Source organism: Cyanistes caeruleus, chromosome 1 (genome assembly GCF_971803275.1).
Source record: "Cyanistes caeruleus chromosome 1, bCyaCae1.hap1.1, whole genome shotgun sequence".
NCBI lineage: Eukaryota > Metazoa > Chordata > Aves > Passeriformes > Paridae > Cyanistes > Cyanistes caeruleus.
The window spans coordinates 7561295-7587193 of record NC_141701.1 but is presented as its reverse complement, the minus strand read 5'-3'; the positions used below and the strand labels follow the sequence as shown (position 1 = coordinate 7587193).

The window sequence follows — 25899 nt, the reverse complement described above, 5'->3', positions numbered from 1 at the left end:
TCCAGGCCAAGTGTGATGAGAAATTTAAGTGACAGTAATGGTAATGGATATGATGTAATGGTTGCACCATCAAGCTAGGGAAGGCAGACTTGGATTTTATTTCTGTTTTCTTAAAGCAGCATAAAAAGTAAAAACTCTTGGAGGGCAGAAGGGATGTTTCAGAGTCTCTCACCTCAGCTATCTGTATTCGGTAAAACTTCTGAAGTTTACATTTTTATGGTTGCTCTTTGCCTTTACTTCAGTGAAACTGTATTGGAACAGTCAGAAGGCTTCCTAAAAGCTAGATTTCAATCTTGCTCTCATAAAAGGCTGGGGAAGAGGTTTATCAGATATTCCACTCATGGTAACAGGGCTTCTGCAAAATGCAGCTGAAGCTAATCATACATTCTTTACCCCTGGGCTTGTCTGTTCTGAAGCCTGACTGAGCCTAGAGCCACTCACTGTGCTCACAGTTAGTGTGAAGCTGACTCCTAATTCACTTGCACACTCACTTTGGCAGTCAATGAGAGAGATTGAATTTAAAGGTTTCAAATGCAGGCTGACATGGTTTGTCACTTTCAATCTTTTTTGACACCAGCCATGCAAATTAAAACTGTAACCTTCTGAGTACTTATTTACTGGGGAAATCAGAAAGAAGGTCACAGCACTGTTCTTCTGGCCTGTGGCTTGTTTGACTTTTCTTGCATGTACTTAAAATTTATGTATGTGACCTTTCTGCCCTCTGACTTCGAGTGTAATTAAGAAACAAAAGAATTTAGGATACACTTCTGTTTGAAAGAATTGGGTGTCAAAGTTCAGAGTTGAGAAGCATCTGTAAAGTATTCAGTGTGGTACTGCATGACTTTTTAATTAGTATTTAGCAGGGTTCAGTAAAAAGCATGTTTAAATAGTTTAACTAGTAACTGACACACCTAATATTTTATGGTGAATTAACTGACTGTTCTTAGCTGAGCTCTGCAAGAATCTTGCAAGCTTAATGTTTACATTACTAATACTGTTTTTCAAATAGAAGATACCAAAGGACAAGGCTTCTATACTGGGCACGTGGAGTATCTTGATAAAGTGGGGTCATCTACAGCGAATCATGGGAAGGCAAGTCTCACCCATACCATGAGAGCTGTTTGCTAGGGGTGGTGGTAGTTCTGGGAATTATTTTAGAGCCGTATATTTCTAGCCAAGTGTAGCACTAGCTAGAAAATTAATATCTTTATGGCCTTAAGCTAAGGCCATAAGGGCATATGGACTCAGGAATTTAATTTTCTTGTGACATTCTAGTTCCAGAAGTCCATATGTCTTAATCTTTGAGGAAATCATGGAAAAAATACAATGCTTTGCAAGCTTGAGAAGGTCTGTAGGCCTCTTCCTAGTCTGATTGGTGTGTGAAAGTGATCATTGACTTGTCCTTTGAGAGCCTGACTGCCTTCAGGAGTGAATGAAGGTATGAAGAGGCCTTTTAAACTGTTGGTGAAATGTCTGGCCAAGAAGAACAAATGAAAAATGCACAATACTTGAGCAATGGATGATTAATTCTTAAATCAGATCTAAGGACCAGTAGATTTTGCATGTCTTGACATCTTCGGTTCAAAATGACTTGCAGTTATGGACATTTGATCTCTGCTAAATTGTTAAGCTCTTTGAGCTGTCAATGTCTTGGGCTGTACAGTAGCTGAATGTTGCTTGTTTATGCCAAGGAGAAAATTAAAGAGCAGTAACTGGAGAGGTAGCATGAAGGAGCATTGTTAGACTGACTGATGTATTTTTATACCTCAGCAGCTGAACAGTGCATGTTTTATTCTTTGTGTGTTTATCCTATCTTAAAATTTTCCTTTGCTTACTCACCTTTATCATATTTATCACTTGTGGTTCTTGTGTTGTTGTTTTTCAGCATTTTACTTTATTGTTAAGGTAAACTTATTAAGAAACTAGGCAGTTAAATGGATTTCCTTTCTATTCTCCATCTCTAGTTGCTATTTGCTGGATGCCTTTCATTTCTTATTTTGATGTGTTTATCAGACTTTTGGCTGCAGGTAGCAACTCAACTTCAACAAAGTTGCAAGGCAGCAAAACAATGTCAGTTTAATTCTTGTAGATGGTAAATCTTTCACTTTTTTGGCTTGTATAGGTGGTTTTTTTTTATAGATCTTTATTTTCCAGGAAGAATTTGTTGACAAAGTAATTGGAAATGTAAAAGATTAGAAATCATTTCAGTAAGCCCATTGTACTTGATCCAACAGAAAATTTGTTGCAACAACTGCTGCTCTGCTGATCTTGGTATAAATATAGTGACAGTGAAAACCTTAAGTTGCAAATCCTTTGAGGATTTACTGATTTTATTCAACTTCAATAATCCATCAGGATTGTTCAAAAGGGGTAGTCTGAGGAAGATGCCTTTATGTGGACAAGACAAAGAACTTAGGAAAATGTCTAAAGTCCTGTGTGCAGTTTCAGACACCACAATATAAATCAAAATACAGGAAAGATATAAAACTACTAGAGGGTGTTCAGAGGACTGTGAAAATGATGGCTCTGGAGGAGAAGCCATATGAGATGTGGCTGAGTCTTGGTCTATTCAGCCTGGAGAAGAAGAGGCTGAGGGAAGGCTTCATTGTAGTCTGCAACATCCTCATGAGAGGAAGAGCAGGAGCTGGCACTGATCTCTTCTCTCTGGTGACAGTGACAGGACCTGAGGGAAGGGCCTGAAGCTGGGTCAGGGGAGGTTTAGGTTGGATACTGAGAAAAGGTTCTTCCCCCAGAGGGTGGAACAGGCTCTGGAACCGGCTCCCCAGGGAGGTGGTCACAGCACCAAGCCTGACACAGCTCAAGAAACATTTGAATAATGCTTCAGCCGCATGGTGGGATTCTTGAGCTGGTCTTGTGCAGGGTCAGGAGTTGACTTCAGTCCTTGTGGGTCCCTTGTAACTCAGGACATTCTGTGATTCTATAAATTGAAATTGCTTCTCCTCTCACTGCTGCTGCATTTGTTGAATGCTTGGAGAGTAAATGTGTCTGTAGCCTTTTACTGCCTCAGGCCATTCAGTAACAGTACTCTGGGAAGCAGATGTGTTTGAAAGCAAAAGGTTTTAGATGTTTTCAGCCAATTTTTCCTACTGCTTTGGGATAAAAATGATGATTTTTCAGGTATAGGAATAGAAGGATGCTTTAATGTGGTCATTCTTCCTTTAATGTGTCCTTTTCTGTTTGCTGGTAGTGGACAAAGGTTTTTGTTACTGGTTCATTTTGATCCATGTCCTAATTAACTAGAGGTGGTCAAGTACTGATCCTGATGCTTGTCCCTGGTCAGAAGCCCAGTTTCTGCTCCCTGCAATCACATCCACAGTATTTGAGGTTAAGGAGATTTTTGTTGCCTTTCTTCTGCTATTAAGCAGAAATGCTGTGGTGCCCTCTATGCTGACTTCAGTGATACTGCTCCATGGGGTAAAGCAGTGAAGTAAAGAATTCACGCTTTCCTTTTCTACCCACCTGCAGACTAATGCTAAATGAGAAATTTCACTCCTGTGAAAGGCACTATGGTTCATCATGTCTGTTTGGTTGTTTGACTTTTTATTGTGTTTAACTGTACCCCATCTCCCCTCCTGAGCTTGAAGGAAAGCAGATTTTTCTCAGATACAGAAACACAGTTTGGGTATGATGTTCTTGATCCATTTGTAGAGTCATGAAAGTTCAGAAAGCATTTTTTTTCACTTTACTAAGAATCCAACTGCTTCATGACCACTTCCAGCTTATTATTTTAGGCTCAAGAAGCCCTAATTTTGACAAAACTTGGTCACAAATCAGTTTTCTGCCTTCCTTAAAAGGGTTCCCCAAAATCTTTGTGGTAGGTGGAGATGTTTCTCAAAGCAAAAGAGTTGTTTTTAACGATTGATTCAGTTTCTCTATTTAAGCCTGGTGTATCTGGAGGAGATGCTCTGCTTCCCAGCAGATGGACCACAGTGATACCTTTGGCCCTAGATAACTCTTGCTCCCTGTGTGGAGTTATGGCAGTAACAGCCTAGGCTGGGTAGTCTGTGAGGTGAAATGCAGCACCTTAGTACCAGATCTTAAGGACTGCTAAGACACAGCTGGGACAGCTGACCCCAACTGATGCAAGAGATGTTCCAGACCATATGGCATCATGCCCAGCATATAAAGCTGAGGGGAAGAAGGAAGAGAGGAAGTTTGGGGCAATGGTGTTTGTTTTCCCAACTATGTGTGATAGAGCTCTGCTTTCCTGGGAGGGAATGGCTGAACACGTGGCAAGTGGTGGATGAATTGTTTTGCTTTCCTTATGTGCATGGATTTTGCTTTACCTACTGTTAAATAAACTGTCTTTATCTTGACCCACGAAGTTTATTAATTTTACCCTTGTGGTTTTCTCACCCATCATCCTGGTAAGAGGGGAGCATCTCTGTGGGGCTCAGCTGCTAGCTGGGGCTAAACCATGACAGAGAATTAATGGCCTCTGAAGACTTCCTCCAGCCTTCTATCACCTGTGAGTTTGAGGATCTTGGGCGACTACGAACAATTAATATGGGCAATATGTTCTTTGGAAAGAGTAGAAGCCTTCCACAGTGCGTTTTTCTACAAGATTCTAATACAGCATCTTAAATGTAGCGATGCAGAACTCGTGACGATGTAGCTTATGCAGAAAGATTTGTGAATGCTTCTTTTCCAGGCAACTCTATTACGATTAGGGCACTAGTTATTAGAGGAGGCATTGTGTGTTTCATTTCTGGGGAGCTATTCCGGGAGGGTTTTAGAGCTTTTCGGGATTTCGGGAGCGGTGCCGAGCGCTCCGAGCGCTGCCAGCAGGGGGCGACAGCGGCCCGGCCTTGGGGGGCTCCTGGGCTCGGCCGGGCTAGGCCCGGGAGAGGCGGGCTCGGCCGGGCTAGGCCCGGGAGAGGCGGGCTCGGCTGGGATCCCCCCGGGAGAGGCGGGCGCGGCTGTGGTAGCCCCGGGAGAGGCGGGATCGGGATCAGGTGTCAGCCCCTCGGGAGGGCCGGGATCGGAGCTCCCGGGAGCGGGTGTCGGCCCCTCGGGAGAGCGGAATCGAAGGGGGTGGGAGCGATTGTCAGTGTCCCGGGAGAGACAGGACTAGGGCTCCGGGGAGTGGGTGTCATTCCCGGGAGAGCTGGGATCGGGGGATGGGAGTGGGTGTCAGCCCCTCGGGAGAGCGGGGTCGGGGCTGGGTGCCATGGGTGTTCGCCTGTCACAGCAGCTGTCGCAGCCAGATGTGTTCTGTCTGTTCCGTGTCTCCAGGCTCAGGTGTGTCCCTGTCCTGCTGTAACCCCAGCCCGCAGCTCGGCCCCCGCAGCCGCTCGCTCCCTCCCCCGAGAGGGAATGGGGGAGGGAGTCCCAAGAGTAAAAGCTGCAGAACTCCGCGTTAAGATAGGATACTTTGATGAGCAAGGTACAAGCTGCTCACACAAGCAGATGAAAATAAGGAATCCATTCACCACTTCGCATGAGCAGGCAGATGTTCAGCCATCTCCAGGAGGGCAGGATTCCATCACACCTGATGGACAAACGCCTCCACTTCGAGCATCCTCCCCCTTCCTTATTCCTCCCACTCCGAATGTCCACCTCTTCCTTCTGCCCCTCATTTATATATTGAGGATGGCACCGTACCATACACAGGGATGGTTTTAAACTAAAAGAGGAGAAAGTTGGATTATATATTAGGAAGAAATTCTTCTCCTTGTGCTGAGGCACTGGCACAGGTTGCCCAGAAAAGCTGTGGAAGCCCCTCCCTTGGAGTGTTCCAGGTCAGGTTGGATGGGACTCTGAGAAACCTGGTCTAGGGGAAGGTGTCCCTGCCCATGACAGGGGGCATGGAACTCAATGAGCTAGAAGGTCACTTCCACCCCAAACCCTTCCATGACCTCAAGTAGCTTTGGCCTGTGGTGTTTTCTTCATCTATGCTTAAGACTGCTGTCCGTCCAATTTGATAAATGTTGAATAAAATTTTAAGATAAACTTTCCCAGACTTTTAAACTTTAAGCTCTTAGAATATTCCTTTATTATCAGCTGATGAAATGGAGGGTACAGGGAAATTACCATCATGGCATTTATAAATTATTTATTTATAGATGTGCTTGTACAGTTTGTAGACCTGAAATAATAGGCCTTGTTTGAAACCCTAAGTAATAGTTCAATATAAGGTTAATTAAAAATGCTGGTGTGTATTTCATTACTTACATGAGTGGCACGTAGCTGTCTCTGGGATCAGCTCTATAAAGAATTCTTAAGCAAATCATTCTTTAGATTAAAGCCCTGACAGTGGAAAATGGATGTGATTTGCTTTCTTAACTGGTAGATCATAGTTTTTTTAGACTTCAGTGGTGTGCTGAGCATTGTGCTAACATAATGTATTTTCTGCCTCTGAGTAGGTTGTAGGTCCTGAAGGCACCAATCCCTTATTCCTGTTCATGTGTTCAAAGCAATGACCAAAGCTTCCAATGACTGCCTGGGCTAGGAGGCTGCTTGCTATGATGCCTTGCATGAGGCTGATGCTGAGTATTTATTTAGTTACTCTAGGCAATAGCTAAAGTACTCAACTTGCTGGATAGCTTCCTTTTGGTCATTTTTCTGGGGAAAGCAGTGAAATGGATAGGAAATAATTGAATCAAAGAATTTCTTTCCCACTTGGATAAAGTGTAAGGTAAAACTGTAGGCTCAGTTTTTTACAGCTCTTTCAGAATATTTTGCTTAATATTATTGTGCTGGAGTATTAACAGGCTAGAGGTCCACCCTGTAGCTTGGATTTCAGTAAATGTTTTAGCAGTAATTATTCATTATTTCTAAGTCTGTGCAAATGATGCTAGTCACGTAGATATGTCTTGTCAGAATCTGTATGAGGTATTTTTTGGCTCCTCATTTGGAAAGGTTTCATTGCTGTTATCAAAGCTGAGATTTGAAGTTTTTGTGCAGTAATTGGAAAAGCTGAGTGGAGGGAATGCAGAAAGCAAACATAGTTCCTTTATTCAGATTTGGTACCTTAAACATGGCTGTGCATACTGTTAGTAATGGATGTCAAACTGTGCTGTAATAAAACAAATGTTAGCATTATTTTTCTTTCATTTTATTGATGACTAATTAGCTGTTTGAGCTGTATCAATTATAGTCAATCAACTTTGTGTAATAATACCTTTTCCCCTTACAGTATTTCATCCTCAAGACAGCCATCCTGACATGGGAGAAATTTTACATGTACCTAATTGAAATCCTAACAGAATAGTGAATGCAATTTCAAGCTAAGCTATAAAATGAAGAATTAAGAGCAGATGGCCCCTTCAGAAAAATAGATTAAACAGAATAGATACTCCTGGCCAGCTACATAGTTAATCTCATGCTTCTTGTTAAGGGGTACTGCCAATGGATAGTTATTATGCAAAGGTAAAGTAGAAACTGCATGAATTTACTGAAAAAAGCTTTTCTTCATTCCCAACTCTTTCTGGTAATTCAGTCTTATGTTTGTATTTTTGTAGTTAGTTATAGCAAGTATGAGTGGTAACTTACTAAATTTGTTGTGCCTTGCTTTAGAAAGGGATCCTGCAAAAAGAACAGCTCTGTGAATGTGGTTCCATTTATGATCAACAAAAATTCATTGCAGCATTTCTGGTATTTTCTGGCACTGTGACACAATGATGATTGAGTCTTTAAACTCAAATGTCAGATTTGGTAGAGGGATTTGTGAATGTGTCTTTCCTGTTGGCAGGAGAAAGAACTTATATTCCCTGTGGTTAAATGTTCCTTTCAGATGTATTAGTAGATAGTCAGATTTTTCAATTCAGTGAAGCACCTTTATTTCTTGAGTGTATGCAAAATAAGACATTCCAGCCTTTTTAGGTGGCTGTTCTGTATGTGGCATGCCATTCCTGCACTTGCTCTAAGGTCAATGAATCCAGAGGGGAAGTGAGATTTGAAACTCAGCAATACATGATCCGTTCTCTAGGAAGAGTTCTTTATGGGTAGGCAAGTATCCATTGTGACCGAATTTCTTCCCAAACTCACTTTTTTTTTGCTTTGTTTCTCTCTAGTAGCAAGGAGCAATAAAAAAATCTACCCTATTAATTGGTTATTGCTGTCTCAGCTGTCCTTCATCTTTTAGGTACTCACTCTAAATTTCTTAGGCAGCTGTATTTTTTAAAATTCATTCCCTTTGTCCTCTGCCACATCTAGAAGTTAACTTCTTTCTGTACTTTTGGAAAATGGAGCATCAACATTTTCTTTCCCATATAAAAGCAATTTAAGCATCACTGAATCAAGAAGTAATGGCACCTCAGGTAGTTTGCGTTGGCACTTTTCTTATTGTTTCTTGGCAGACAGAAGTGATGAAGGAGCAGAAACTTGAATATATGGGGCTGTGAATGCAGGTGGGGGACAGGCAGGGCAGCTGTCTGGTTAGAAGCAGCTTCTGCCAGTTCCCAGCACTATTGTTAAAAATATGATCATTTTTGTTTTTCCTGTCGCACCTTGCATGTAGGTGAACTTCCCTGGCTGCGATTTGTCTTGCTGCACTTAAAGGTGTCAGCTGTCTTGTGCCTGTGACACTTCGTAGTAGTTGATTTTTTGGCTTATGATTTGTAGAAATGTACTGAAATCTGCCATTTAAACTATTGAATGCAGGAATTATTCCCCTAAAAGCACACATACTCATCACTGGGAAAAAGTTGTGTTTGGTAAAAATTGGCATTTTGAAATTAACTGGATTAAAACTAAAACGAGTAACGTGTCTAAAGTTAATTCATCAAATATCTACATGACATAATTTGGCTACAGTAAAACTCAGGAATCACATTTTAGAATTCTGTATAAGCATTTGATTTTAAACTGTCTTCAAAACAAATTAGTAAGATGAATGAATTTACAATGTCTTGACTGCACAGAATATGCAGTTTTCCTGATTCTTACAGCTATACCATAACCATGTCTGTTGGAAAGAAACTTAGACCTTTAAAAATACTTTTTACTGAACAAAGATGCTTTCTGTAAACAAATTTACTAACCTGAAATACAACTTACTCAGAAGGAACTGCTTAGTTCTTTTTAAGGTAAACATGAAGATACTTTGTGGAAAAATTTTGAGTCAGAGCTGTTTCTTATGGCAAATAAACCCATACCATAAATGTTATTAAACTGTACTATATTTTAGCTTTGTAAGGTGTGTTTCAGAAAAAGCTTACTGGCATAAGTTGATAGTTACTTCAGATATTTTTGCAGGTATAAAACTTAGTTTGTTTCATTTTTTTCTTAAATATGGAAAGATGAATATGTTCTATTAGGTAAATTCTAGAATTACTAGTTTGAGGGAAAAAAAAACAACAACCCTTTCTTCATAGACGCCATGGAAGTTGGAAGATTGCCTTCTTCAGGAAAGAAGTCGTCTTCTTCTGTGGACAGACACATGGTCCTGCAGAGGCAGAGATTTATTGCAGCTGTAGATGTGGCTGCTTTCCTGCAGAAACAGGTCTTGAAAGATGTTTGGTCCCTTCCTTATGATTTGGAGCTGGATTGAATCCATAAGATGGAATTTCAAGTTTTATGACACTTCTTTGGGAGTCTGATTTGTGAGTTGCACAATTCTGTGAAGTGGTTCAACTAACTTCATGAGGATAAGTTTAACAGCATAGTATTTGGGAAAAAAAATTGAATGTGGTAGCAATATGCATTAATTCTGTGTAATATGTGTCTTCATACACAGAAAATAATTTGGATTTGCATGCTATTGAGCATTTGGAATGCATTATAATTAATGTTATCCCTATGCTAGTTAAAAATTAACTTGGATGCTAGAAGTTTTTAACATCCAATTTATGTTGAAACTCATACATAAAATTACTGCACAAATTTCTTTAAGCACTTTCCCATAGGACAGTAGATGTGCAAGCTGCCTTTGTACGTTTTTCCTGCCAAATTACATTACTGCAGCCCAGGACTGTAATGGGTGACAAAAAATAAAAGGACTGCCTACAATAATTTTGACATAAGTGGTGCTTTGCCTCTTTATCTGCTGGATAAAGTGCACAGTGGAAGTGCCTTCCTTCTGAAGGAATCATGGAGTGGTTTGGGTTGGAAGGACCTTAAAGGCCATCTAGTTCCAATCACCTTCCACAGGACCAGCTTGCTCAAAGCCCAACCTGGCTTTGAGGTTAGAGGATTAAGGTTGTGTTATCCTAATCCAGGATGGTGTGTTGGAATTAGTCCCTTTTCTTTCACATGTGCCAACTAATGTCCATAGGTTTGTTTCTTACATCTGTGGATCAGAATGCACAAATGCTTTAGGATGCTTTAGGTTGTTACCTTTTCCATAAATATTATGAAAACATTTTGAAAAAATTTGTGATTTTTTGTTTGTTTTACAGAGTAATATACAGTTCATCTATTTTACGACCCATGACATCCACCTGTTTTTGTGGTTTTGTGTTCTTTCTGTACAAGATTTCTTTTTCACAGCTTACTTGCACTTCAATAGTTTGTTTTAAAAAACAAAGTTTCAGACATTTGAGTCTCAGGATTCTGAGAAATTTCCATCAACGGACCAGGAAGCTTGTTTTAAAATTCAGCAAGATGAGAAAATTATGAACAACAGGTTGAAACAAGAGATTATACAAGAATGTTACTCCAGTGTACACTGTTTCCAATGGCTCATCTTTTTGAGACTTTAAGCAGCGATTGCATTCACTTTGAGTTCACTTCATCAGTGCAATGCCACAGAATATATAGATTTTTTTTAATCAGTTCTGTAGTAAGATTGAGGTTATACTTGGTGGTAGAGCTTACGTAGGATCAGTGGGTGTGAGTTTCAGTCATAAGTGTCTGGTGCTAACTCTGAATTTCACTGACTTATATATAAGAATTAAAAAACATAATAATACTTGAAATAGCAGGTATTCTGTGTGGAATATGGACAGTGACAAGTTTTTATTGGACAGAAAAATGCATTTTGCACAATGTGGTGTTCTGGGAAGCAGTGGGAAGAGCTGCATGCTGTGTACATTTTCAGCCAGGCACAATGGAGAGGGAAAACAATGGACTGCTTTACTCTGAGTCTGTCCATATCTGTTTTTCTAGGCTGTTTTAGCATTCCTAAGGTGAGTGAATAACATTTATCTCTACTGTGCTTTCAGGTTACAAATCATGGCTTTCTATGTTCCAGTATTTCATGAGAAATAAATCTTGGGCTGGAGGCAGAATTTATTAGAACTAGTATTTTTTCAAAATACCAAAGATGCAAAAAAAAAAATCTTTCCTTCAAAAAATAATTTTAAAACTCTACAGCAAAACAGAAGAAATCAAGATGCTTTCTAAAACTTGCATGAGACGAAGGATCACCACTTCCAAAGTGCTGGCAGTGCTGTTCTGGTGCAGCCCAGGTTGTGGTGGCCTTTGCAAGTGCACCTTCCCTGCTGGTGTTGGGCTTGTTCGAGCTTCAGGTCCTCTTCTGCACAGCTCCTTTCTGCTTGTTTGGTTTCCAGGCCATTCTCTTGTATGGGGTTACTCCTTCCCAGGCACAGGGCTTTGCACTTCCCTTTGAGCAGTGTAGGACTGCTGTCAGCCCATTCCTCCAGCTCTTCAAGGCAACCCTCTGGTGTTTGAATCGCTCCCAGTTTCCTCTTAAGTGTAAAGCTGCTGAAACTTCACTCTGTGCTATCAAGCCAGGTCATTGATGAAGATATTAAATATCACTGATCCTCAGAGCTCACCACTGCTGTCTGGCCCCTGGCTGGCCTGGTTGTGATACCCCTGCCAGAGTCCTTTGAGCCAGGCAGGTCAGTTTTCAGTCCCCCTCAAGGTCCATGTCTCCATCCTGTGCCTCATCAGCCTACATGAGGATGGGGTGTGGGAGGCTTATCAAAAGCCCTGTTACAGATAGGGTGGACACATCAGCTCTTGTCTCATCTCATATTGTTCATAGCACTGTTTAGTACCTGTGACTTCCCCGCCATAAATTTGTGCAGGCTGTGCTCTCATCTTGTCCTTCTATGCTTGGAAATGGTTTTCAAGAGCTGTTTACTCCATGACCTTCTAAGACATCAAGGCGAGTTTTACCACACTGTGGTAAAGATCCTCCTCCCTGCTCTTGAAGATAGGATTTGTACTTGATTTGCCTCAGTCCTCAGGGACATTCCCTGGTGACCATGACCTTTCAAAAACAGTGGCCTGGTGATGGCATCAGCCAGCTCCCTCAGTATTTGTGGATGTTTCCTGAAACACCTACTTTGGTGATGATTTCAAGTAAATTGTGACTTAAAGAGGTGTGAGTTGGGTTTTACTGGTATTTATCAGTGGGATATGACATGTTAACTGAATTAAGGATTGCCAGAGTGTGGGGCTCTACCTTGGCCTTCTGTCATGGGGATGGAGGCTCCTGGCAAAGCTCTAGTTGCCTAAAAATGATCTTTAGAGAAGTAAAAGATAACACTACTTTGTCTTGCTGACGGCTACATAAATCTTGCATAATGCTAAGTAAACAGCTGTACACTTACTTGTGTAACTATCAATTATACAAAACACAGGGATGTGTTTTGTTAGCATAGCTATCTTCTATCTTGTTTGAATCTGCTGGCAGATTTTTAGACTGCAGTCTTTGCCAGTGCCTTAAAGTGTGGTCTTAATAGTGCTCAAGTCTGTCTGTTTTAAGGGTCAACAACTGGATGTGCTTTGGCTACTGCTTCACCATGGCAATAGTTTAAAATGTGATATTTGCATATTGGGAGCTGCAGGTTGTATCCATTTTTCAATCGAGATCTGACTTACATGTTTTCTTGTGAAAGTTGTCAGAGGAGTCAGAGAAAGTTTGTAGTACTCTGCAGTTCCATGTACATGGTAAGGAAGAAAGATTATAGACCCTTCTTGATGTCTCACCAAAATGTCAAGTGAAATCTTGTGTAAGAGCTACCTGTCTGTGTTCATATGCATAAATAGAAAAGGTGGAACAGCTGCTTGTAAGGACTCCTGATACATAATATTAACTTGAGTCCTGTGCACCAAGTAGTGTAAGATGGTCTGTATATTGGATTTTAAGTTTCAAAAGTAATGAGTTGACTTTTTGTAGTTAGTGGATGCCTGACTTTGCTAATTTAAAAATATTGGTGCTTAAAGAAAGATCTGCAGTAGGTAAATGTACAGTTGGTAAATCATACAGCTGACTTCAGCTTTTTGTTATAAGTTAGCTTCACAATGAGATAAATAATTTTCAGTGGAGTAGGTTGAGGATATGGGACTGAAGTCTATGTCTGCATCTTGTTTTCTTCCTGAGCAAGACTGATTAAACATCTATTAATACCTTATACATGATTTTGACAGTTCCTACTGTGGTACTTCCTACCTTCCTGCTAATATTAATCAGTCTAAACAGATTTTAGTGGAGTAATTTTTGATGTGAAGGTAATAGGCGTTCAATTAGTTTTGAATTGCTTAAATAAAAAAGCCCATTCAAAATGTTTGTCATTTTGGTGACTGAAATGTATTTTCAGATCAGTGCAGATAGTAGTACTTAGACTGTAAAATAGAACTTATAATGCCTGTGAATGCAATTTAAATAAAGATTGGTTTGAGTTCTTCAACAGGATATTATTATTAATTTGAGGATTCTGAATGCTGTAGACATCATTCTAGCATGAACTGCTTATTTTATTGTAAATTGAAATTAGATTCATTGTCAGTTGCTTTTACAAAATTAAGGTGGTGTGTGAAAGACAGTTATTCGGAATTCAACTGTTGTAATAATATGCATTAGTTGAAGCAAATTAGTGTGGTTTTTTTATGCACAATTCATGGTCTTAATGCATTACTTTCTATGCCAGTTCAGAATTAGGACCTATTATGGATGCAGAACTTGTGATTTTTAAAAAGTCTTTTTGGAGGATTAAAATGTTGGCTGAGGAGAATTGGTGAAGTTTTCTGAGGCTCTTAAAGAAATGGGTGTGGGTGCAGTAATAGAGTAACAGCATTAAAAATTGAAAATTCTGTTGAATTTTTTATTTGTGTTTTAGACCCATTCAGGACAAGTCTAAATGTTGCCATTCCACATATACTTAGTTTCCTTATTTTAAATACTTGGAGGCTATTTTTTTTTTGATTTTGAAGTTTGATTACTTTAGTTTTCTAATTTTTCTTTCTTTTTTTTTTAAATGAGGATATGCTAATTAGTATTTACTTTGGAAATATCTTGGAGGGTGTAAAAAGGGATATTTGTCTAAGCATTTACTCATATCAGAAATTGTTTAGTTGCTGAACTTAATTGTGTGTTTTTCTGAGGGATTGTCATGCTCTATACAGTTGAAACTGGGACATTATGCATTTTTTTGTGAATGTCTTCACAGAGAAACTGCTTTGAAGCAAACTAGACTATGCTAGACATGTTTTAAGGTATTCAAAAGTAGGAGGCTAAGGTTGCCTCTTCTGTTTAGTGCAAAAATTGGGAAGGTTGTCCAGCTTCATGCTGATCAAGAGGATGGGGAGTGAGTAGTAGGTCTCTTGGAGGCTGCTGCAAAGAAATCTGTGGGGTTTATTTCAGCAAGTCTTTTGAAATGTATTAAAGCCTTGGTGTGGTGCTTCTATTTCAGGTTCATGCTGTGCAGTACTGTTTTCAGCTCAAAAGATGAGAAATATTGGTTGGAGAGGTGCTGATTCAAAGAACTTTTAATCATCCCCTAGTAGAACAGGGAATAAAGGAGTTGAGGGTAAAAAATGTATAAACTGAATCAAGACCATTTTACTACAACAATAATGAGATTAAGCTTTCATCAATTTAATTGAACTTGGAATTGTAATTGGGTTCACCATCTTGTTTTACTGTACTCTGGTTTTACAGAACTCCTGGAATTAGTCAATGTGAGCAATTAGCATCTGGCACAGCAAACTTCCTATGACTTGGCTTAGTTGGGAAAGCTGTAATATTTTTTTAAGAGTAGTTATTCTTGAAATGTGTCTTCTGAGATAAGTTATGGTTTTTGCCACAGCAAAAATTTCCAAATAAACAGTATGGAATGCTGATATTCCATTAAGGAAAACCTATTTTTTTTCTGAAATCCTGCTACAACTGACTTGGAAATCCCCCTTTTCCTCTGGGAGCTTTTCTATTACCAAAGCTTGAATGCGTTCATTAAAGGAGGTCTTCATAAAATGCAAACTAATACATCAAGGTCTGTTTTTTGTAGTACCATCACTTTGATTTTTTTTTTTTCTAAGGTGAAACCAAAAGGAATCCTGCAGCCAGAGGAGCTGGTCATCCAGCTCAATGTTCTGTCTCCAGCAATGGTGAAAAGCAGTGAGTTTTCAAGAGCTAAAAGGACAGGGGAAGTATGTAAAGATACTCAGCCTTCAGTTTGACTTAAGAGCTTTCTGAATTGAGGGGGGTGTGATTTTTCTAAGTCAACTGTGAAGGTTTGAGGAGTCACTGAGAAATATTATTGCTCTTGGGCTATGCTTCAGTAGTTGTATAACATGCTTGATTGAGTCAGTTTAAATTTTGATGTTTCCTTTTCTCAGATACAAGGCAATAAAATTGCCAAAATAAAGCAAAATCTATTGCTTCTATTGTATAATGTCAGTAATTTTCAAACCCACTTGATTTTGGAGTATTTTTAAAGGATAATGTAATTCTTAGAATATCTTCACTTTGAAAATGGATGTAGAAACTACTTCTAGTGCAATTGCAGTGCAGTTCCATTAATGCCGTGTTCTCTTAAGCCATGATCATGTGGATATCCTTGAGTAGCCTTGCATTTTTCACTTGTTCTTCCATCTGAAGTAGGAAAAAGTTAGTACAAAATTATTTGGATATTATGGAGTATTTGGTAAGACATCTGAATCTCAGGAAATATAGTAGGAACTTTCTTAAGGATTTGCAGGCAAATTGACCTGGTTTCTGCTTCTCCTGATCTTGTGTAAAGGAAATATTGCCTTAAGGACAAATGCAGTAAACATTTCTGTTTACTTTGAGGTTGACATTTGATCTTGTATTTATTATATTGATTTACTACAGACAAATAGGGCATCACTTGGCTCAGTGTTAAACACAAGTATTTATATTGGCTTAGCCGAGGGAGCTGGAATCCTGGATTCCAGTAGTTCTGCCCCAGGAAGATTAATTCTAACTGTAGAATAATATGAAACAATTCTACTTCGTCATTATCTGATGTATCTACCACTGTTACTTGGTGAATTATCTGGGGACTAATCATTGCTTAGATCTCTGCTATGATTAAATGTAAAGAAAAAAAAAATCCATGGAGTTAAATTCCTGTTGCATTAGCTGCATCCTTGGTCTGAGAACATGAGATTTTAATCTCTAGCATTATGGGAAGCTTTAATCACATGTTTATTTACTGTTTGTGATCTAGGAAATGGCATTGCTTCATATAGCTAAGCAGTGCAGAATGTAATCTAAGGATTAAGAAAAGGCAAATCTTCCTATCCATTTGACCTTGAAAATCTGATTGGATTTCCTGTGTGATCTGGCATGATTTTTCCCTAATTATCTAAAGCTTGATGTATGTGAATGATATTGCAAGAGCTGTGCAGATATGGTTAAAATTCTAATTCTTAGCAGTATTTCCCGTTTATCTTGGATTTCAAGTTCAAAGAAATAAAAAAAAAGTAAAAGCTGAGATAAACTGTGATCAGTGGACTGGACTTTGTTCATACAAAACTGAAGTCCTTTACAATACCAACGAAGAGGCAGAAAGTCGTAAATAAGTTTGATTAACATTAGGCCATAATAGGAAAAAATTACTTAATCTTACTTTGCACTGCTTTGGTAATGGACTGTGGCTATTTGTTGGTGAAGTGATTTGTCTTTAAAACAAATGGAGAAAATTGTGATCCATTTTGCTGAGAGCTTGTTTTGCAGCCTCTTAATGGGTTTCAGTAGCTTCTTCAAGCAAAAAGAAAGTTGTTTAAACAGTGCAGGTAAAAGAATAAAGGGATTTTGCACAAAATGTTCAATAAAGTATGTAGATACTTGGCGTAGGAGAACTGATTTTTGGAGTAAATAATGTGTTTCTTTTAATAATTACTTTAGGGACTAGAAGTTCAGTATCTACTAGAGCAAGAGAAAGGTCTTTTTATGATTTTTATTAGTCAAAGTAGTCCCATATTATGAGCGTATTTAGCATTAGTCACGTTGTTGCAACCAAATACCTAAATTCAAATACCTAATTCAAATAACTTTTCTAAGCTAAAGTATTTAGGAAATACAATTAGCAGTTTATTGATCTCTTAAGAATTTATGCAGCTGGCTCAGCTGAAGAATGTTACTGAGGTAGAGCTCTGTGCTTAACTCTTCAAGTGCATTTTAAGTGCATCTGAGATGTCTGAAATAACTCATTTCCAGGTGTAATATTTTTTGGCAGTTTTTAGGAAGTTCCTCAAACCACTGTTGATTCATAAATTTGTGGTTCTCACTTTCAGGTAGGCAGGGGGATTGCATTGTATGCCATGCTGTGTATTTAGGGATAACAGCATATGACTCAACATGAGAAAACAAATTTTTAGCTTTATCAGTTCATAAAAACTTGGCGGGCTTTGTTGTTGAAGGTACTTTTATTTTATAAGTTTAGATTCTTCAGGAAAATCTTTTACTGTAATTACAGTGACTGAGAACTTGTAAAGGTCTTGTATCAGACTAGGATCAATTGAACTACATGGGGGTCTTGATGAACTGCTCTGTCACAAAAAATACAGCAAAATGCATTAATGGAACTCAATGTTGAGTGGAGTTTCATTGTGCTTTTTGGATTTGGAACAAATTTTAGTCCTAACACTTAAAATCAATATTAAATGAAGAAATATCAAATTTTGTTGCAACTGCATTTGCCTCATTCATAACAAATGGATGTATTTCTATTACAGTTTTAATAATCAGCATTTTGTGGTATAAAATATTGCTAAAAACCAGCAGATTTCTGGTCAATTTTAAGCTTTGAATGTTTATACTGATAGTGTAATACCAACAGCAGCCTTAAAAATTAATGTTGTGTTTTTACTTGTAAAACATAAAAACCTCTAAGTAACTAATCTTGTTTTTCAAGATAAATTAGAGTTTTGTCACTACTGCCTGCCCTTGTTACATGAGGAAAGAGGGGTGTTAGATGTATATCTGTATATGAATGCTGTGATAGTTTTATACTTTTACAACTGACTGTGGTATTTGGAAACTGACTTATGAAAGCTATCAGTCATCTGATTTCTGAGTGGGAGCATCACTCTCTATAAAATTTTAGTCTTGATTTCACCTGGAAATGAGTTCCAAATTAAACTGATGCAACTTTACATCTGTTTAATTGCCTGTAATTCCCTAGTCTGTAATTGTGGCATTTCCAAATTTCCATTTTTACCTGGATCTCGACTATTACAAAGTTCTTCAGTTGTTGTTAGCTGGTGGGATAATGGTGCTGGAGGCTTTTTTTTACTGAGCATGATGAAACAAAGGACATGCTTGAGCATGGAGGTTGTTTTGAAAGGGCTCCTCTAGAATTTTTAAATTGCTACAATCCATAGGAATCAAAAAATTCCTAGAGACTTGACAAGAAGTTTTGAAAGTACAGGTGGGGAATTATTTTCCTTCAAGAAACCTTCAGATAGTTTGAGGCTGGTTTGACTTTTTTAGTTTTCAGACACTGAACAGTAACTTAGATCAATTGTCTATTTCCTGTTATGTGTTAGTGAAATTAAAATTTGTATGGAAGTTTCAGTTATTAAAAAATATGTTGGCATCTTAATTTCCACAGTGGTACATGGAAATGAACTGGTATTCATTAAACAAATCTGATAACAGTGCTTGGATCTTATTCCGTAGTTAGAAATTTGTTGGTTTATTCTGGTTTTCATTGGACCTAATTTCAAACCAGATTGCCTTTGAAAGTGTTCTAAAGGCTGGTTTTGCCTATGTTTTTGATTGGTTTCTTTGTGCTCAAGTTTTCATTACAGTCTCCTCTTGGCATAAGACCACATTCCCATTAAAGAAATTATAAGGTCTTGATGAATATCCTTCATTCTAGTGGTTGAGTAGATTAGAAGGGTGTTTCTTGTTGTGGCAAATTAACAAGGTATATGGAAGTGCTTGTGAAGGAAAAGTGCTAGATTCCCAAAGAAGAACTGCTGTGGCACTTCTGAATTGGGTTGGGTTTTGGTGTGTGCTAACAAGTTTAATGCTGCAGCTCCCAGCATGATGGACCCAATCCAGCAAATACCTCAAGAAGTGCTTCAGTTTGTCTCCCTGTATGCTCCTTGTTAATCCTCTCTAATGAAATGAAATCTGCAATTTTTCATTAGCACCCTGGAGAGTCAATATTTTGAGGAAAGTATAATCAAGAGTTAGTTTTGTGTGTATCTCTGAAATGAATAGAGTAATGCAAGCCAGGGTTTGAACTTCTAAATCCCATTCCTAATAATGTCATTGTTGGTAGAACACTAATCTCAGGTTTTTGGGTATGATCTATATGCCTCAGTTACATTCCTGAAATTCTGAAAGATTAACTTGACATTTGCTCATAAGTGCACAGTAGAAAGCCACCATTGAAACTGCATACTTTATTTATAGAAGAGGAATAAAATTGTTGAATATTAAACTGTTATGTATTTTTAATTTAAACATGCTTAAAGGTATCTAGGAATAGTTTTCACTTCTTGAGCCATACAAAAGAATGTATACTAAGTGTTAAATGAATACAGTGTTTGCAATGCTAATTCAGCATGCTGATATAAACATGAATATAAAAACAGGGAAACATGCTTTACTCTATTGGCCTTGTATAACAAATTACATGTATTAATTACACAATATATCATATGTATGCTATACATTATTAGCTTTGAAACTTATACTTAATTTGAAGATTCTTAACATTTAGGTTGTTGCATTAAACTGAAAAAATAACTTTTTTCTTTAACAGAAATTGAAAAATTTCAAAAAGGGGAAGGAAAGGAAGAAGAAAAGTATATTGATGTAGTCATCAATAAGAATATGAAGTTGGGACAAAAAGTTCTGATTCCAGTTAAACAATTCCCTAAGGTAAGCCAAACTTTCTTTTGATAAATTTAAGTTCTTATAAAAGATATTTCACTACTATCTTAACTCTTTCTTTTAATGTAACATTTAAAACTATTACCAGTCACTACTGTTACTGTTCTGCAATCTGTTCTGTAGGCACTCTAAGGTAGAAGTGGTTCTTGTTGGAATAAATGTGCAGGAAAGTGGTGCTGGTCACACAAAATGGTATGTTGAGTGCAAAAATTGAACCATAATTTTGGGGTAGCAGGATCTTCTTCAGAATATTGAAAGGAAAAACAAATTTTGAAGTTGAATCTGATGCCAGGCTTTGAAACTTCCTTATTGTAGCTGGAAGTGCAGCTTAAAATGCACCATTAAGGAACTATTTGTGTAAATTTTCTTATCCTCTTAAGTTTCAGCCATTATTATTCTTGAATGAATTGTAGCTTGACGGCTAAATTATGCAGTCTGTTCTGGAGGGGTAGAGACTGCTTCATTAATATTTTTGCCCACCATGAATTCTTAACACTTCTTTACTGCCAAGTATTATCCTGCACTAAAATATTGCTGCCTGGAAGCATTTATGCAACATTCAGTAGGCTCTGGAACTTTATTATTTTGGTGCTGCTTAAAATTTTAAGGTTAATGTTATGACAATCAGATTACCATTTTTTTAATTTGTTTGAAATGGCTTTTTCTTCCTACTAGAAATTTCAAGACTTTCTGTTCATGGAGGAAAAAAATCACCATTCCTTCCTCTTGTTTAGGAAAACCTTTTATAATTGGGGTTTTTTTCTGCACAGTATCACTGTTTTTTGCTCAGGCTTTTGCAGGGTAACTTGTATTGATTTCCTTGCTGCTGTTCAAAGTTTCATGAAATATTCCTTGAGTGAGTGCAGGGCGACACATCATGTGGGCATCTCTTTGGAACTCTGACTTAAGTCATCTTTATGACTAAGTAGAGCTATATATAAGCATAAAGAAACATAAAGATTGGAAGGTAAAATATATGAGCCCCTTACTCCATGGTCAGTGTTTGCAAACAGGATGTTTTTCTTCTAAATGTTGAGATGTAGATAGTTGAGCTCAGGGGCAAGAAAGGCAAACTGCTATTAAAAAAGGAAACTGCCTTCTGAAAGATACTTCTGCTTCTTTATCTAGTGTCAACTTTCTTTATCGGTCTAAACACTGAAATTATTTGGGATAGCTAGTAGGACAGCCCTTGTATATTCTGAATGGCTAGAGATGTTCTGCTGTTTGGTCAGTACTTCTGACTCATGGAGACACTGAACTGGAATAAAGCCTGGTGTGTGATATGGAAAGAAGCCTGAACTGAGGTCCAAGCAGATCCAGGGGTGCAAAATAAAATAGCTGTGCAGAACAGGCATGTCATGTGAGTTCCTCCATTTCCACTAGGACTGCTCCACAGAAAGCAAAATATGGTTATCTCTATTCACATGAATTTCTCTTCTGACAGAGTGAAGAAAATCCTAGATATTTTTACCATTATATTTGGGGGATCAACTTCTCTTAGAAATTTCCCTTTTATTAAGTATAGATTGATATTTGTTAAAGGTTGCTCATTAAAGTTTCTGTAGAGTCAAAATGAACTAAAATTTCTCGTATAGGAGTAGTCTGGGAGGTATCAGCTCAAAATTGTGATAGGTACTCTTGGTATCTCTGAAAAGCACCTGCCCTAAACCACAACCAGTTGCTGCAATTTACTATCACTTGGTATTAGAACCAGGCTTGTGGTTTTGTTTTTGAGATCTAATAAATTAGGATACATTGTATGAAGTGACATAGCTTCAACATGGCAAGCTAAGAACCTTGTCCTGGCATACTGTAGTCTGCAGTAAGTGACATGAGTTTTAAATGCCTGTACATTGGAGAACAAAATGTTTTTGCATCAATAAATTTTTGAAGTGCTAATCCTATTTCTGTTCCATGTGTTCAGAGAAGGGCCGAAAAGTTAGAGATGCTTTCTGGAAATTTGTGGGATGGATATGGGGCTATTCCAATCATCTTGGTTCCCCTGAGCTGTATGTAGAGTGCAAGTGTTGGATATTTACCTGATTATGATAGAAAAGGTGACTTCACTAAGGCAAGTGCCTGACAAAACTGGTGAACTCCTTTGACAGGGTTACAGGGTTGGTAGATAGGGGGAAATGCAAGTGATGTCATCTACATGGATTTGTGCAAAGCACTGACACTGTCCCATGTGTCACTCTGATCTCTAAACTGCAGAGATGTGGACTTGATGGATGGACCACTTGGACTTCTTACCAAGGGCATGGAGTGATTGGACAAGTGGGAATGGCTTTAAATTGAAAGAAGAGAGATTTAGATTAGATAATAGGATGAAATTCTTCACTAAAAGAGCAGCGAGACATCTGGTGTAGCTGCCCAGAGGAGCTGTGGATGCACTCCATCCCTGGAAATGTTCAAGGCCAGGCTGGATGGGGCTTTGAGCCACCTGATTGACTGGAAGGTGTCCCTGCCTATGGAAAGGACAGGATGATCATGACCATGGATGATCTTTAAGATACTTTCCATGCAGTACTTTTCTGTTATTCTCTTCTGCAGAACTTACCAGAAAATATTGTGGTCCTCATAAAAGCCTGAAACAGCGTTGCACATAAATGCTCTGTGCCTCTGCACTGCTGTTCTCTGTGTTGGTGTGCAGTTTCCTAGACCATTTTACCTGTGGTAGGTGTTGTTATTGCTGCAAATGTGTTGTTGGTTGAAAATAATAAGGGAGAATTCCTTGGAAAACTGCTTAAAATATTTTTCTCATTTTCGAGGTTTCTTTCTTCTGATCAGTGTTAGTGACAAATGTTTCAGATTAATGAAATTCCAGACATATATGGATGAAATCTGTGCAAAAGAATCTTCTGCATGACAATACTGAATTCAGAGTTCTCCTATCATTCTGGCACATTTGCCTGCAGTCCACACTAATGTTGCTACCTATTGCACAAGATCCTGAACAGACATCTCCATATTTTGAGGAGATAGCATATTTATGGGGTTAGTGACCTGGGAATTTGCTGTTTGGAGCTGACAAAATCGTTATTATACTTGATAAATATCTCAAATAATCATTGGGTTACTAGTTTGGGTTTAGTCTAATTAATTTTGGTAACCAGGAAGTAGTGAGAAAAACCAAGTTTGCATCAACTTCATTTACAGAATAGTCCCCTAAATAAACAGTTCTGCTTTTAAACTAAATCTAAAAATGCTGAAGTTACTAAAATTGTTAAATCCTTAACAGGGATAATAGATGAAAATGAAGCTAACCACAAATAAAAGTGATTTTTCCCAGCAGAAAGTATTATTTTGTTTGTTTGCCAGGGATGACTATGGGAAAGAAAGGTGCCTCTGCTGTTTGTGTATTGATATGTTATTAATCCTATCCTAATTTTTTATTATAAAAGAAGTCTGTGAACAAAACAACCCATCAGTACCCTGTCCCCAAGCAAGACAGCTTGCTAGAACTGAGATATATATTACATAGCCTTTTCCTTCTTTAAAACTTTTCTGTAACTCTGACTCCTTGAATAAATCATAATAGCCTCAACACAGGTCAGGCAGTCCAAGCTCTATCAGATCAGCCTGGCATGGTAATGCTTGCTCACATTTCCTGTCCTGTCAGATACATTCTCATGAGCCCATGGCTGGATCCTGTGCAATTACCTCAGACAGCCCTGGAAGGTGACAGGTTAAGTGCAGCAGAAACTCTTCAACTAAAGTGCAGAGCAGCTGGGTTTCTGTTGGAAAAGAATCTGGTAGACTGGATTTAAAAGTATCTACTGCACTTTTTTAAGCATCTTTGTTTACTTTGGAAAAACACTGAATTTCTGGTCCTTCCCTTAGTGCAGAAACAGCTGAGTGTTCCTGGTGATGTGCTTAACTGGCCTCCTACCTGAGAGTTCTTTCTGTGATACTCTGTAGTTACATCCTTTAACTGGGAGCTTTTGTCTTGCTCAACCCTTGATAGTGTTAGTTAATATGCTTAATCTCATGCTACAGATAGTTGGTCTAAATGTGTTTTGTTGGTTTTTTTTCATATCTGGACCCTGATAGAAAGTGACAGAATAAACAAGACAACCTGAATTTTGTCTGTGCTATGAAATAACTCAAGATGGTTAGTCCCAGGAGTTATGCTCAGTTTCTCCTTGAGGCTGGTTGTGTATTTGAATAAATTTCTTTGTTATTTACAGACTTATGTAAAAAAAGTTCCTGATTTAATATGTCTTGATATGGTGACAGATAGTCTTACCTGGTAAGACAGAACCTTGTGGAAACTCCTTTATAGACTCCTTTATAGACTTCAGACCCAGTCACATCTTTTGAAGATATGATTGTGTAGAGTCTTAGAGGTTTTAGCTTTGGTCCAGCTCTGCGGATGCCTCCGAGAGTCCTGAAGTGCTGTGATACAGAAATTAATCTGAGGTATTTAGGTGAAGCTTGAATAAGCTTTGGTAATGCTGTCTGCAATCCTGTTGTAACTGGGACATCTACTACAAGTAAGGATTAGAGAGGTTGGGCTTTTATGCAGTCTTACAGGAAAAGGGCCAAGTTTTTAAGGTAGAACTGATTTCTAAATCAAGTTACCTATAGATAGAAGTCCATGTGGATGCTGGATGTCTAAGCTGCAGGTAGTGGAATGAGGTCTTGTCAGCTTAGGACATTGAGGTTAGAGTGACTTGCTGTTTGATCAGCTGAATACCTCAACTGACTCTGGGTCATGTGTGGAAATGTGACCCTTAAACCTGTGTTTCTATTGTGTTTCATGCTTGAAAATCAGCATGGAACTTGCACCAGACTTAAAGGCATAATAGGTGAGCTGGCCTCAGGAAGGTCCTGATGAGGTTGTGTTGGTGGAGGGACTCTGTGGATCTGTCCCAACTCTGCTATGAAGAGCCATCCATCACGCGTGAAAGGTGTTTTAGAGTTTTGTTGTGTACTTCTGAGGCAGGGAGGTGTTATCCCCCTCCCATACATTCAATGAACATGCATTGTGAAGTAGTTTGGTCTCAGAATGCTGATTTTGCTTTGACAGTTTGCTGAACTTGGGTGTTCTGAATTAAGTGAAAAAAATAGCTTCCATGGATGATAAATGGAATCATGATGGTTTTCCATGAGAGGGGTCAAAACTGTGGGGAATAATTACTTCCATTTTGACAGGCTACCATTTTAAAAATTGCTCATAGATCTACACTTAAATACTGGGTAAATCTCAGAAGTTAGGAAGAAATGGTCTGTTATTCCCCAAAGTGATGCTTTCAATATATTTTCTCAAAAGTTACTGACTTGTGGAACTGGTATCCATTTAAGTCCTTTAGCTCAACTTTTAAAGTGAAATACCTGTTTTAAAATATCATTATTACATATATCTGCTGTTATGTAAAGTCATGGAGAGATTAATATTTTAATCATATGACTAGTTAGAAAGCACTATTTTTCATAATACCTCAGCTCTAAATATTTCTTAAAGCAGAAATGAGAAAATGTGGTTGCATAACCAGAAGTGATGTGGAGGAACAAGCATCAGTTGTAATAGCAGGGATAACTTTTGAGCAACTTTATAGTAAAATTGACCAAGCTTTCTGCTATGAATAAATGTTTAAAGAACTACTACCCTGTTACATGAAGGAGAGTAGTTTGTGGTGTAACATAGATACTTGAAGCATTTACCTTTCTGTAGAAACTTTCTGAGATGAATAGAAAAAAAAGCTTGACGTTTGCCTTTTTTCAGGTCATTCTAAGGGAAAGTGCCCTGAATCTTAATTAACTTTTTTTTTCTAGTGACCCTGTCACAGACAAACCATTTCAGAAAACTAATATGTCAAGAAAGCTTTCTATGGCTTTAATAATAATGGAGTGCTTAAAGCTTTACG

At 38.2% G+C, this 25899-nt stretch overlaps 1 protein-coding gene across 3 annotated transcripts in view; it reads left to right on the top strand.

Moving 5' to 3' along the window:
- Positions 1–25899, top strand: part of KHDRBS3 (KH RNA binding domain containing, signal transduction associated 3) — a 90413-nt gene that overhangs the window by 6487 nt on the left and 58027 nt on the right. For 2 of the 3 annotated variants that reach the window (XR_015283572.1, XM_086878250.1), the window contains exon 2: positions 19899–20017. Coding sequence is in view for 2 of the 3 variants with exons in the window: in XM_086878250.1 (XP_086734376.1) it covers positions 19899–20017 (119 nt within the window). In the remaining variant the exon portion in view is untranslated. Of the gene's footprint in view, positions 1–4852; positions 4977–5256; positions 5408–19898; positions 20018–25899 lie in introns of those variants that run through there. The other variant, XM_086878260.1, reaches the window with a different exon arrangement.